Source organism: Brachyhypopomus gauderio, chromosome 2 (genome assembly GCF_052324685.1).
Source record: "Brachyhypopomus gauderio isolate BG-103 chromosome 2, BGAUD_0.2, whole genome shotgun sequence".
NCBI lineage: Eukaryota > Metazoa > Chordata > Actinopteri > Gymnotiformes > Hypopomidae > Brachyhypopomus > Brachyhypopomus gauderio.
In genome coordinates this window covers 17,098,288-17,112,802 of record NC_135212.1, presented here as the reverse complement: position 1 = coordinate 17,112,802, position 14,515 = coordinate 17,098,288, and the positions used below count along the sequence as shown (strand labels likewise).

General features: G+C 43.9%; 1 protein-coding gene across 2 annotated transcripts in view; it reads right to left on the bottom strand.

The window, feature by feature from the left end:
* Window positions 1-14,515, bottom strand: part of LOC143490607 (SH3 and multiple ankyrin repeat domains protein 2-like) — a 203,531-nt gene that overhangs the window by 94,759 nt on the left and 94,257 nt on the right. For both annotated transcript variants that reach the window (XM_076989141.1, XM_076989140.1), the window contains exons 10-11: window positions 13,360-13,437; window positions 7,376-7,442 (exon numbers count right to left, since the gene is read on the bottom strand). In XM_076989141.1, coding sequence (XP_076845256.1) covers window positions 7,376-7,442; window positions 13,360-13,437 — 145 coding nt within the window. The remainder of the gene's footprint in view (window positions 1-7,375; window positions 7,443-13,359; window positions 13,438-14,515) is intronic.

Below are 14,515 nucleotides of genomic sequence, written 5' to 3'. Positions count from 1 at the left end.
ATGTGTAGAGTGAATAGGAAGAGTGAATGGGTAGAGTGAATAGGAAGAGTGAATAGGTGTTCCTCACCCATGTCCATCTCCCCATCTTTTATCTCCTGACATTTACTTATGGGGCAAAGAGCCGTGGTTTGGCCTAGCTCACAGGACTGTCCCAGAAAACACACACACACACACACACACACACACACACACTAGACTAGACTAGACTAGACACTAGCTAGACTACAACTCTTTGACCATTGCTTGGACACCTTAATAGCTTCAACTAACATTTAGGGACCTTTTTACGTAAGTGTACATATGCAGCCATACTCAGTGTGTTTATCCACTCATTCACTTGTAGTATCACTGCTACAAGATATTCTCAACACACCATAGACACTGACAAAGTAGTAGCGTGACTGTTACTGCAGTTTTGATATACGTCAGTGTTAGAGCCTGAGGGAGAGTGCTCTGCCACCCAGAAGTATTCAAATATGGAGGATGGCAAACACAGGCTCTTATTGGCAATGGATGAGAACTGTGCTCTATATCCACTAATAAAGTCACATACATCCAGGCTGACCAACGCACACCACCTGCTTTTAGTATGCAGGGCGAATCAACCAAAGCTGCCAATCTTGTGTTCACTTCAGACTTCAACGTCAAGGTGTTTCGACTTTTCATGTTTAAACAAGCTTGTGTCGGTCACTGATACGTTGCCTTTTTCCCCCTTACAGTAAAGGGCTCAGAACCACAGATCTACACCGAATATCAAGTCAAGTCTGATGCAACCCCTCCAGGTAGATGTGTAAAGTGAACAGCTCCATAAATGTAGCTTCTCACACTATTATCATACCCTCTGGCACACCTAATTTAAAAGCAAACTGCAGAAAGGGTCCATGAGTATAAGGTCTCACTGAGAACAAACAAACAATTAGGAACCAAAGGCATGCTGCTCGTTCTGCGGGAGACTCGTACTACGCTGGTCTGCTGGGACTGATGGAGATCCATATGCCTCACATAAGCTGTGACCAATTAAAGATAACTAGGGCATAGACTCCAGTAAGGGCCGATGAGAGAGGGATTCTGAACATTACAGCAGCAAACCCACATTTAAAGTCAATTAGTCCTTAGTGTAGGCAAGGGAGTGATTAGATTAACTACCCTGTCATATACTCCACCTGCTGTTACTGTCACCATAAAACATTTATACCAATTTGTTGCCACTTGCACTTGCTTATTCAGACATGAAGCATTAAGGTTGTGTAGCAGGCAAGGTTTAGGTTTAGGTTTAGGTTTAGGTGGTCGTTTTTCTCGAGACGTCTTTTGTGTGATATTTGGGGCAGTCATGGCCTGGTGGTAGGGAACTGGTCTTGTGACCGGAGGGTCGTGGGTTCGATTCCCAGACCTGAGGCCATGACTGAGGTGCCCTTGAGCAAGGCACCTAACCCCAACTGCTCCCCGGGCGCCGGGCTAGGGCTGCCCACCGCTCTGGGCATGTGTGATCCACAGCCCCCTAGTAATCACTAGTGTGTGTGTGTGTGTGTGTGTGTGTGTTCTTACTGCACAGATGGGTTAAAAGAGGAGGACAAATTTCGATTGCGGTGTAAAAATCACAATTGACAAAATATGGCACATTTACATTTATTTATTTTATTTTTTTGACAGGTTCTCATCCTCTGGTTCCAATGTCAAACCTTTGAGTCAAAGTCTCCAAGTGCTGGTGCATTTGAAGCAAAGTGCCACAGATTGCTGCCATGAATGACCCAGCATGGTGTCAGAGAACAAGTCCACAGAGAGGAGGGTCTCCCCACCCTTCATAAACCGGGAGTCACTCAGCACACTACAGTCCTGCAAGGCCTTGTGCAGCCTAGGGGAGTGGGTGGAGAAGAGAGTGGGTGGAGAAGAGAGTGGGTGGAGAAGAGAGTGGGCGGGGAAGAGAGTGGGCGGGGAAGAGAGTGGGCGGGGAAGAGAGTGGGTGGAGAAGAGAGTGGGTGGAGAAGAGAGTGGGCGGGGAAGAGAGCGTTTGATGGAAAGCGGTGCGCATTCTCACATCACACACAGAGTTTGAGTGTCAGGGAGCTTTGACTCACTGGACGTTTAATTAGGCTTTGACTCATTGTGCCAAAAAGGGCTTCTTGCTTGTGTAATCAGAAACTGGAAGTAAGGTGCTCTCTCTCTCTCTCTGTCTATCTCTCTCTCTCTGTCTATCTCTCTCTCTCTGTCTGTCTATCTCTCCTTGTCTCACTCTCTTTGTCTCTCTCTGTTCGTATCTCCCCTTTTATCTCTCTGTCTCTCTCTCCCTCTATCTCTCCTTGTCTCACTCTTTGTCTCTCTGTCCGTCTCTCCCCTTTTCTCTCTCTCTCTCTCTCTCTCTCTCTCTCTCTCTCTCTCTCTCTCTCTCTCTCTCTCTCTCTACATAGCCCTAACTAGTAATTGAGGGAACTGAAAATAAACGTGGAGGGAAGAGCAGTGTTAGGTAACCCGTGTTCTATTTCTCAGTGTGACACACCTCGGTCATGTATGTGAGTATCTCCACAAAGCACCATAATAACCAGATTGGTGAGCATCTCTCACACCAGCTCATATGTAGAGATAGCAAAGCAGAAGATCTTCGTGATGAAGAGAATGACCCGCCTGCTGCACCTCACCAGGTGCTCACTGATACGAACGTCCAGCACTGCTGTGTCTGCAGTGAGGAGAAGGACCCAGCTCACCACGGGGCTGCACACACTAGAAACATAACCCATCTTCTCACACACGGACACCTCTTACGCTCTGACTCTGACCTGTTTCAGCTACTCCAAAATCAACATCATACCGGCTACATAATAATACACTGTGTATCAATCATCTTCAAAGAGGCACAGCTGAAGCAGGAGAGAAAAGCACAATAATGAGCATATTTTGGTAAGAGGTTTGCATGTCGCACGTCGGTGTGATTAAAACCTGACATACTGTCAAAAGTAAAAACAAGGACATAGCACTCAATGAAGAACAGATTAATTAAATCAATTCAAAACCGATACTACAGTTACATTACATTAACTCCCCACGTTAACTCCATCAACACATAGTATGAGGAAGCCGGGTCTCCGACAGAAGATTCAGTCTGCTAGTCTGGTCTGTGGATTCTTGTCACACACAAACAGAGATGTGATCAACTCATTAGTGGAAGGGCCAGACTTCTTGGCGGGGGGGCACATGTGGTGGGACTGTATGATGGTCGTGCTGATGAAAGCAGTGACTCGCACACACATGCAGAGAGAGAGAGAGAGAGAGACTAAACACCGCCACAAGAGGGAGCCCACACATAGTGACATGCTGGCACGATGCACCAAAACAACACTAACGAACTAAAACCACTTCAAAACCAACAGAGTAGAGCAGAGAATTCATAGCAATTTGCACAAGCCAACTTAATATGGAAACAGCTGTTCAGGGATAGGATTTTTCTTACAACTTAATCCATATGAAATGCAACAAAGCCTTTATTGCAACATATACAGCCGTTGCTCATTATAATGCTCACAGATTCTTGTGGGGATGAGTCTAGGCATTCAGTAGAGGGCACGACAGATCATGTGTCCTCGTGAGAATTAATGATGAGTAACAAAAAGTGAGATTAGCTAATCTAACCTAAGCAGGAGACAAATGATGAAAGTGAAAGTACATCAAGTTTTCTATCTGATTCGATTAAGTCCAGCATTATACGAACAGTTAGAATATAACAATGTAATTAATCACTTACCCTAAAACTGAGCCTCAACTTAGTTTTCTGCAGCTGCTAAGAAAACTAAAAGTGGTCCTTATAGCATAATTTCTGAGAACACTAACCCATGTAGCATATCTATTGACCTGGTGCACTAAACCTTAAGCACATTCTCTGCCTTACACTCATTTAGAAATTCTAAAACACACCTTTTGCAAAACATTAAACACAGTTGTTCACATAAGACACAACATTCAAAACTGAAAACCATGTGTTTCTTTTGGAAAACACTGCCACGCAACACTCACTACCAAAATCCATACCCAGTCCTCACAGGTTACACTTCTAGCTAATTTTTACAAATCTTTAGGCATAAAAAGCCTAATCCCTATAAAGAGGCCAAACACTGCAAATCTTGGTTTGGACATCAGTGGAGTGCAACACTGCACAGAGATGACGATGAAGAGGACCAAAATGAGGAAGAGGATGAGCAACCATAATGGATGAGATCTGAGCCACTCTGGTTGACCAAGTGGTCAAGCATGCATTAGATTTTCTGAAGGACAAGGGTCCAACCTTATCTGTGCTGCTACACTGTAGAATCATCCAGACATGTCAAAATGAGAATAGATAAGTAGACCTATCCACTATACCAGGGGTACTCAACTAAATTTGTCCGCGGTCCAATTTTGGCAGATACCTGTGAACTGAGGTCCGGTGCGGCAGGGGTGGCGAATGTAAGTTGTTGAGCGGGGGGTACCCCTGAGTACCCCTGCTCTATACACACTACATGATGTACTAGACTACCCCTTGGTGGGGGGATGAAGGTGGCTATCCACCTCAGAACAGAAAGAGACCATTGTCAATATGGTCAGAGCAAACAACTGCATACATTTCCGACAACTACAACAGCACATCATTACTGACAACGTCACCATCAGCAACATCCATTCAGTGAGTCTATCCAGACTGGGCCAGTGACAACACTGTGCACATCACCTTCTTCAACACAGAGCACAACATACTCATTCTCCATCACCAGGGGAATGAATCAGAACAGTCCAGGTTTGTTGTCATCTGGGACAACATAAGTTTGCACTGGGTTGCTCAAATACAAACTGGTTCATTGAACAACCACGATTTGTTGTGTTTCACCTCCACCAAACTCTCCATTGCTGTTGAGTACTTTTTGGTATGGAGGTGGTCACCAACCCCCCAGTGCAAATACATTTAGCAGGTGATGGAGGAAGCTTGAGGTTATTTTGTCTTTTTGTTGTTTTTGTTGTTCATGTGTTTACAGTATACAGCATGAGTTGGTGTAGTGTTCATGCAAAACCAAAAAAAACTCCCTTCCCCTTGTAATTGTGTTTTATTTTATGGTGTAAATGTACTGAATATGCAGAAATAACTTCAATATTTGTGAATATTCATGTATATGTGAGACCTCTGACAGACCTTCACAGCAGACTTCAAACTAAACACTGGAACACATGGTAGTAGTGTTTTCTGTTTGTCACTTCAGTATGTAAAAGGCTAATCATCTGATATTTGTGTGTAGCGTTTGGATGCAAAACTATAGTTTTGGCAAGAATTGCAAGAGATTTGGTTGAAGTGTTTGCTTTTTTTTCCAAAAGCGTGAGATGTTTTGCCTGTTGTGTGTGTAGCATTGGCCGCTGTGTGTTACGTTTCGATAAAAGAGAAATAGTTTCAGAAATTGGGTCTTAACATCTGCAAAAACTGTAAACATTAACCACAAATCTGTCCCTAACCTTCAACCCCAACCATAACTTGTAATGCTAACCAGAGCCCCCACCCGCGTGCACAGATAGAAAGTCACACTGCAATATGAGCCACTTTTTCTGTAAGCCATTTGTAGGTCATCTTGAGAGGGGCTGGGGGATGAGACTTGTGTGTCTGAGAGTGGGGATGAGAGTGTGTTTATAGGCTGTGTATATGATGGAATACTTCCAGGGGGAAAGTTTTCTTTCATGTCTATAATTCATTATCTTCATTATTCATTGTGTTTCATATTTCATAACAGTGTATATGACCCATATAAACGTCTGCCAAACACACAAACACACAAAAAACCATGTGTGGTGTCACGTCTAACCCTAACCCTAACCCCGAAGAAAAAGAATTTGTGACACCTTCTGTTTCACTAGTTCTTTTCAGACCTTTTTTTGTTTTTATTCCTTCATTCAACCCATCCTGTTTTTGAGACCACATGTACAACCACTCATGATGTGAGTGTGGATGGGCTAGAATTATGGGCATCGAAGCAGAGCAAGACCTTGGTATGCAAATTATATTTAATAATATCAGGATCTTTCTAACCTAATATAAAAAGTGAATGTTCTCAGAGATATAATTCCTAGAACCTGGCGTGGTCCAGCTCTCACAAACACAGACACTCCAGTAAGTCCAGAACACTATTGTCCTGCCGGTCAAGTGAAGCTCATGGCAAAGAGTTTCCAACTCACCTTTGTCCAACGTACAGCACGTGGAACCCATGTCCAACATGAACCCACCCAGAGGAACACAATCCCAACCGGGCACAATCCCAACCAGGCACGATCCCAACCAGCAGAACACGATCCTGATCAGGCACGATCCCAACCAGCACAAGGTCCCATCACAGATCAGCAGAGCTGGTGGCCTGTGTGAGGAGCCCAGTGGAGCAACGCTGCCTGCGGGGGTGCTTGGGGAGGGCAAATCTGGGCCAGGAGGTCAGCAGGATGCCCAGGGCGTCTGGTAGGGCTGTTACATGGCCGCAGTGTTACTGCCGGAGGTCAGCCCTGGCTGTCCTGAGGAAAAGGTAATCCCTGCTGCCGCTGGCACTGCTGGATTCTGCCCATGGGAGGGAAAGTCACAGAGCTTGCTGCCAATCTGGGAGGCAATCGCAGATTACGTCCTCCTTGAGTATTTATGCATTTTTGGTGTTATTTATTTATTTGCTTATCCAGCCTGCTGAATTTAGTATGTCTCAGTAAAAAAGGGTTATGTAAATAACATAGAGGGAAAGACCGCACAGAAAAGCTTTATGGTAAAGTAAAATTTGCTCCTGTTGGGGATTTAGAGCAGGAATTCTTGAAGTGGATTCTGTCTGGCTTCCTCTCCATTCGCGCCCTCCCTCTCTGTCTCTGAGCAGATGTCACCTGGCAGGGTGCAGATATATGCAGCTGAATGACGCCTATAATCCAGCAGGAATGAGGTGGGTCAGGGAAGCAGCAGTACAATGAAATACAAATCCAATCAAGGCTCTGGTCCTCCACACAGACACACACACACACACACACACACACACACACACACACACACACACACACACACACACACACACACACACACACACACCATGTGTGTGACCATAGACCATGTATGTGTCTAAGCTCTTGGTACAAAGTAAATGTGTGTGTGTATGTGTGTGTGTGTATGCATGTGTGTGAGTCAAAACTCTTGGCTCTTCCGCAGCCATTCACGGTCATAATCCCGTAGTTTGGGATTAGCACATTCATCATTGCTCTGGACAGACATTCAAAGGTCCAAGGCTGCAGTCCCTAACACAGCCCACAGAGACTAACAGCACTGCTATCACTGCATGATCGATGAGGGAAGGATGATTGGTGATGAGATAAATACGGCTGTGGGCTTTAGCTGAACAACAGAGGTGGGACTCACCAACATCACTCTCTTTATGGTTTCTGATGAGCTCTGCCAGTTCGAAGTTTCCAGCGATGATGGCCACCTGTCACACAGAGAGAAGAGCTGCAGTGACACTCAACAAAGGGTCAAAGGTCATTTACTGTTCTAAATGCGAACATCAGTAATCACCATTGTAGTGCAAGCACGTCCTGTAAGTCCCAAGCAGTTACCGTTTTTTTCTTCAGAATTTCTTACACTTTTAAAGAAGAGCTAGCTCCTTACACACTGCATCCAGTAATATGGAATCCTTGGACTGAATAAAGAAAATATGTATTTGCTAGTTTTGAGTGAAGGTGTGTGTGTGTGTGAGAGAGTAGCTTTAGCAATCTGCAGCCTCAAATTACAACAGGGGCTGGCAGGACCACACACTCATGCACACACATGCATATGTGAACACAAGAAGACTCTTGAGCCCTTACCAACAGAGATATGGGCACATGTACACATGGCCCTGCTTTAGAATTTAAGCCAAATGTAAAACTTAACAGTTATTTTGTCATAATTACTTAGGGTAGAGTGGGGTCTGAAAATATAACCTTTTGTAACAACTCCATATCAACCACCATAATCTGCTTATAATTTCCCTCCTGCTGGCAGACGTGTAGAGGACGTGTTGTGTAAGGACAGCGCAGACTTTCTCTCTACGCTTGTTCAGTTCTCCCTCTCACCGCAGTCTAATATGAAGGAGGATGTGTCACAAATAACAGAGCTACAAATAACAGGATGTTTAATTCCAAAACAGCCAAATTACACCAAACCAGCCTGCAGCCCTTTTGATTAGCAGCTCTAGCCTGAGGAAACGAACCAACAGGACCACAGGGGCTATAACTCAGTTAAGCACAGGCTCAGAGATATATTGTGGCCTGCGGAACAACTCGCCACCAGGGGGCGATGTAGATGCTGCTACTCGCTTCTCACCTGGAGTGCACTAACATTCCCCTATGTTCATTTACCTATCAGGGGAGGCACATGTTTCACCTCTTTAAAAACAGATGCCACCGTTTTATTCAGTTAGAAAGATTCAAATGATAAAATACAACCATTTACACTTCAACAGACCTGGGTCACATACACATTTACACACAACAAAAGACGTGAGTTATGTACACACTTCCAAAAACAGACCTTGGTCACGCACGCACGCACGCACGCACGCACACACACACACACTCACTCACTCACTCACTCACTGAGTGCCTAACTACATACCTCCAGCTCTGCTCATACAGTATGACACCACACTAGATGTTTGAACAATCCATTCCAACTGCAATTGTGTTTCCAGAGGGCCCATTTTATTTCCCTGATCAACCCCACTTTCCCATGCTTTAACAGCTACTACTATATCACTACTCCATTACTACTCTAGCAGTACTTCAGCTGTACTCCACCACTACTCCAGCAGTATTCCATCACTACTCCAGCAGTATTCCATCACTGCTCCAGCTCATGTTCCTCATGCTAACTGGTCCCTGGAGCATTCCAGTCTCTATAAAAGAAATGTTTGTATTTAACAGAAACACTAAAGTAGTATGTCAGCACTGTTCCAGTTAAGAGATTAGTGGTAGTTAGTAAAGGAGTTAGCTCAGTACAGGAGTTATCACCAGAGGTGGGGACTCGAGTCACATGACTTGGACTCGAGTCAGACTCGAGTCATTAATATTAAGACTTTTGACTTGACTTGAAAAAATATTCAGAGACTTAGACTTGACTTGGACTTTTACACCAATAACTTGGGACTTGAATTGGACTTGAACCTGTTTACTTGCAAAGACTTGATTTTTTTACCCCAAATCTGAATTTTAAAACGCATATTAATATTTATAAAGTGCGCCCCATTAATTTCATTTCCGTCCTTCTGACGCAGACCGCTGTTTGTTCTCTGCTTTTCCACACTCTGTACGTTGTGTGTGTGTGTGTGTGTGCATGAGCTGCAGCACAACCAATCAAATGGGGGGGGGGGGGTCAGCGAACACGTGAATTGTTACCGGGCGGGGTGTAAAATGGACACAAATTCCATCTTATATGGAAAGTATTATATCGCGATCGATCGAGCGTGTGAGCGTGTGAAGACGGTCAAATATGTGTGTCTCACGCTCAATGCGTGAGAGTTGGCAACCCTGGGATCTGTATCTGAACTCAGGGAAGAGAGCCTCTCTCTGTCACCATCATATCCAGTTCTATCTCAGCATGGATTGTGTATTTGAAGACATCTACGTCGAGAAAAAAATATATTGACAAAAGTGGAGCGAGTTTTCAGCTATGGGGACATCATTCTACGGCCTCCTCGTGCACAAATGACATACAGACTTTTGGCCAGTTTGGTCTTTTGCAAATGCAATGCAGAATAGTTTACTGTTCTGATTCCTGTTAATTGTTCAGTTCTTATATTTGTTTGTCTTGTGTCACTCACACATGGACACACATGTTCTCCAAGAAACCAGATAAGAGAAGAGAGGGAAAATGCTGTTATGGTTCTTTGTATTGTACTGTGAAAATATCAGCACTTTTTATTTGAACATGGAGTTCTACTTATGACTTTTTCACAGAATATTTATTTCTGGAAAATTGTAGTTTAAAGTATGAATATTTTTGCAGCTAATTTTAACAAATTGAACTGTGCAATAAAGTATAAATAAATTTTTTTATACTTTGTGTTTTCAGTTGCACATGTTTTATCAAGATTTGAGGAGAATACAGATTTAAAAAAGAACACATGTCTATTATTTACATTTAAAATATACCTGCAACATTGGTTAAAAAAAAAAAGACTCGAAAGGACTTGAAATTCCAAGTTTCAGACTTGGGACTTGACTTGACTGTTGCCTGTCTTGACTCGAGACTTGACTTGACTTGACTGTCTTTGCTTGAGACTTGACTCGGGACTTGAGGATAAAGACTTGGACTTACTTGAGACTTGCAAAACACTGACTTGGTCCCACCTCTGGTTATCACAGTAGTTAGAACATGAGTTAGCACAGCTGTTACTACAGGAGTTATCACAGCTGTTAGTACAGGAGTTATCACAGCAGTCACTACAGGAGTTATACCAGCAGTTAGTGCAGGAGTTAGCACAGCAGTCACTACAGGAGTTATACCAGTAGTTAGCACAGCAGTTAGTACAGGAGTTAGCACAGCAGTCACTACAGGAGTTATACCAGTAGTTAGCACAGCAGTTAGTACAGGAGTTAGCACAGCAGTCACTACAGGAGTTATACCAGGAGTTAGCACAGCAGTTAGTGCAGGAGTTAGCACAGCAGTCACTTCAGGAGTTATACCAGTAGTTAGCACAGGAGTTAGCACAGCAGTCACTACAGGAGTTATACCAGCAGTTAGCACAGCAGTTAGTGCAGGAGTTAGCACAGCAGTCACTACAGGAGTTATACCAGTAGTTAGCACAGGAGTTAGCACAGCAGTCACTACAAGAGTTATACCAGCAGTTAGCACAGGACTTGCTTTCCATCCACAGCTGTCCCCTCATAAAACACTAATTACCCTCCAAGTACCTCAGCAGATATACCACAACCACGACACTTCCTAACTGTCAGGAGGTCAGCACCCAAAACAACTGTCTGAAAGAAGGTGAAGGCCACAGTATTCAGGCACACCTAGCATGTGCACTCTCTGGGTCTCCTCAAAGCAGGTGTCAACCTACTCGCTCTCTGGTTCCTCTCTCCATCATAGTTCCTGGGCCATCAGAGTAAGAAACACAGACAGAGTGTGCTGGGATAATGATTTAACCCTTTCAGTCACCTGCCTCCAGGAAAAAGTCCAACTCAGCAGAACAGATGAGATGTGGTTGTTAAGGAAACAATGTTTACTACAGGGAAAAAACTCAAGATGATGGGGGGGGGGGGGGGATGTGTTAGGAGCCTTCAGCAACATTAGATACGGATGCTTAATTAAGACTGAGTTAGAAGTCCTTAAGGGGGGGGGGGGGAGGAGAGAGAGAGAGAGAGAGAGAGAGACAGAGACAGAGAGAGAGACAGAGAGAGAGAGAGAGAGAGACGGAGATCAGAGGTATATCAGGGGAATGTTAAATTTCACACCATTACTCCATTAGCACCATATCTCTGTACAATGCCTGGCAGATTTAGAAATTTTTCCTGAAAGTGAGACTGTTGCTTTTTTTAGAATCTGCCAACACTGTCACTTAAAACACACTCAGCTAGCACTAACGGCAGGGAAATCACACCGGATCTACTGTAAATTATGCAGTGAAAGATAAAATGAGGAGCAATCACATTAATAGGGACACAGTAATACAGGAAAGAACAGATGCTGTCTAATACCTTCAATGAGGTTTTTTTTACTTGCACAACTCAGTGAAAGAAGAAGTGATCGAGTGAGCCAATATGAACGTGAACAATGCACGTGCCTCAACACAAGGGACCTTAACCACGCATCCAGACATCTCAGCATCCAGAACTGCATTATGTACAGATGAAGCAGATCTGAGAGGTCACCGAGCAGTATGTTGGGTCTGTATGCAGTCTGGTGGAGGAAAGGTGGAGGTATCCACTTCACTATAACTCCCTTCTCCACACCAGAATGTGCATAAGGCAGGACTTTGCCAAGTCTCTAGAAGTCCGGAAGACGGTAACAGAGTAAAGACAATTCTCCATTTCTAATAAAAGATGCATAAAAGATGCAAAAATGCAAATTGCTTCCTCCTGTACCAGTGCTGTCTTTTTTGAAAATCTGCACCAAGCCAAGAAGATTAACAAGCTCCAGATTTGACCACATTTTCTCTGGACATGTGAGAATGTCGTAGACATTGTCTTACACAAATCTAGATAATGTGTCAGTCGAACAAAGGCATTCAGCACAAGGAGAGGTCTACAGAGACCAGCCCACCTACTCAGCTGGCAGCAGTCAAGATAGAGGTGTTGGATTTCAAATCAGCACCAGCTGGTGCGCCAATGCTGAGGTCAAATGCACACTTCCTGTCAAATCTGGAGGCTTTCCTATCTGTTAACAAAATGTATCTTTTTCCCCAACATAATGAAATCCTTGGATGTTCACCCAAAAGTTGACAGGTGACAGGTGTCCACCACTGAAAAGTCTTTTCTTTTACTGTAGCTCATTCAATATGGCCAGATTATGTTTGGTATCTACACTATGAACTACAAGTACAGGGCCCATACGATTGTAAAGCTGCTTTGTGACAACATGTGTTGTGAAAAGCGCTATATAAATAAATTTGACTTTGACTCTAACGTGGTGAAGTGAATATAGCAGAAAAGGAAAATTTCAGGTAAGATCATTCAGTGTTTTTGCCTTTTAGATTGAAATATACAAATGAGACAAAAATTATATGTGAGCTGTACAGGAACACACATGTTTGTGGCAAAGATGCTTTGAATGGCAAATCTGATCAAAACATGGCCTAAAGATCAATACTTGGTTTATTGTTTTGATGAAGCCCCTTCACCATTTCTGGTGGACATAGATATCCCACACACATAGATATGCACACACACAAAGGAGTCACACCTCCTTTACCAGTTTAGCAAAGAGAAGAAACCATGACCAGCTCTCCTTTTTCTAACACCCGCTCTCCTTCACTAATTCCTTCCTGTCTTTGCCATCCATCTTATTTGGAAGTGTCATTCCATGAACGTCTAGCATGAGCTGAAATGAAGTGTGGTATGTGACCGAATCCTTCCAATTTTTACTGGATCTCTCATGCTGTGTGTGTGTGTGTGTGTGTGTGTGTGTGTGTGTGTGTGTGGTACACTGTAATGCTTCATATGTTATTCAGCTACACTGTCTCTCACTACTGGGACAAAGGCACACAATCACTCAGATTAGTACAGAAGCCTCTCCGTTTAATTGCGAGAGCAGTTGTCTCTCACTGGAGAGTAAAGAGGCTGGAAAGCTCACTTCAAATGTTCATATGAATCGAGGCAGCACAAACACTCAAACAGAAGGGATCAGCAGGAATGGAGCCTGTATACCTGAAAGGGACTCTGGCTGTTGTAGTTCTTCACCTCCTTGTCCGCTCCCCGGACCAGCAACACCCGTGCACAATTATCCTGCAAAAGAGAGAGCAATCTCTCAGAAGAAAGTTGGTCCCAGCAACACAATCCCCTACACCAGTGTTTCTTGCCTTAGTCTTCAGGGCCCAGTGGTGGTTCACTTTTATTCTGTCCTACTCTAAACATGTGTGAACCAAGAGCACCAAGATGCACCTCACACAAGGGTAAAGGGGCATCAGGCACAGGGGTACAGGGACCTGGGTTAGGGAAGTGTACACTATGCACCCCCAGCAAATTCCGAATCTCAATGTCGCTCTAGTGCAAATTAACATAACAAACCTCTTCTCATCACATGCTGAACATACACTCCCAATAGAGATACATAAATAGAGATACAAACATGTACTTTAACATACTTTAACAGACACACACACACACACACACACATGAATGAATATATGAGTATATAAATATAGCAACAGAGAAAGTCAGTTGAGAATAACATCCACAGGCACTTCACCTCCCTGCCACTCTAAAATATCATGGATTTGGCCGTGGCATGACTTCACATGGTTAGCTGGCCATCAGTGGGGAAGTGCTGTGCCACTCATCCCACCGTCAGCTCTGCCATTGAGATAGAGTGAGAGAGGGTGAAATCCAAATGGAAAGAGATTTTTGGAGCATAATCCACTGTATGAAGCCTGCGAATAGCTTGCTTTAGGCTGCTAGGACTAAACAGAGTTGATGGAAGGGACATGTGAGTGCTTGCCTGGGCTTCCTCCTCCATCTCTCTAATCCCCCCTGACTGCACCCAATCTCCTGTGTCACAGCTAATTAATAAAAGACAAATGGGAGGACTGAGGAGGCTAAAACAGGAATTCTGGATCAATTCGTATATGTTTAATTCTGGAACTGTCACCGGTCACAACATTCCCTGACTCTGCCCCTTTTTGTCCCGGCCTATCACCGTTTGACAAATCCCTGAGCAGTCCAATCCCATCGCTACGTACATCTGCGCCACATGTATGGACCCCTCTGGCTGTAAATTCTTTGGGAGTTTGATTGGGTCTAGATTTTTGGGGGTTTCAATTTTTCTGCTGTGAAGTTTTTCCTGTGTAGCAAAGCACTTCCTGCT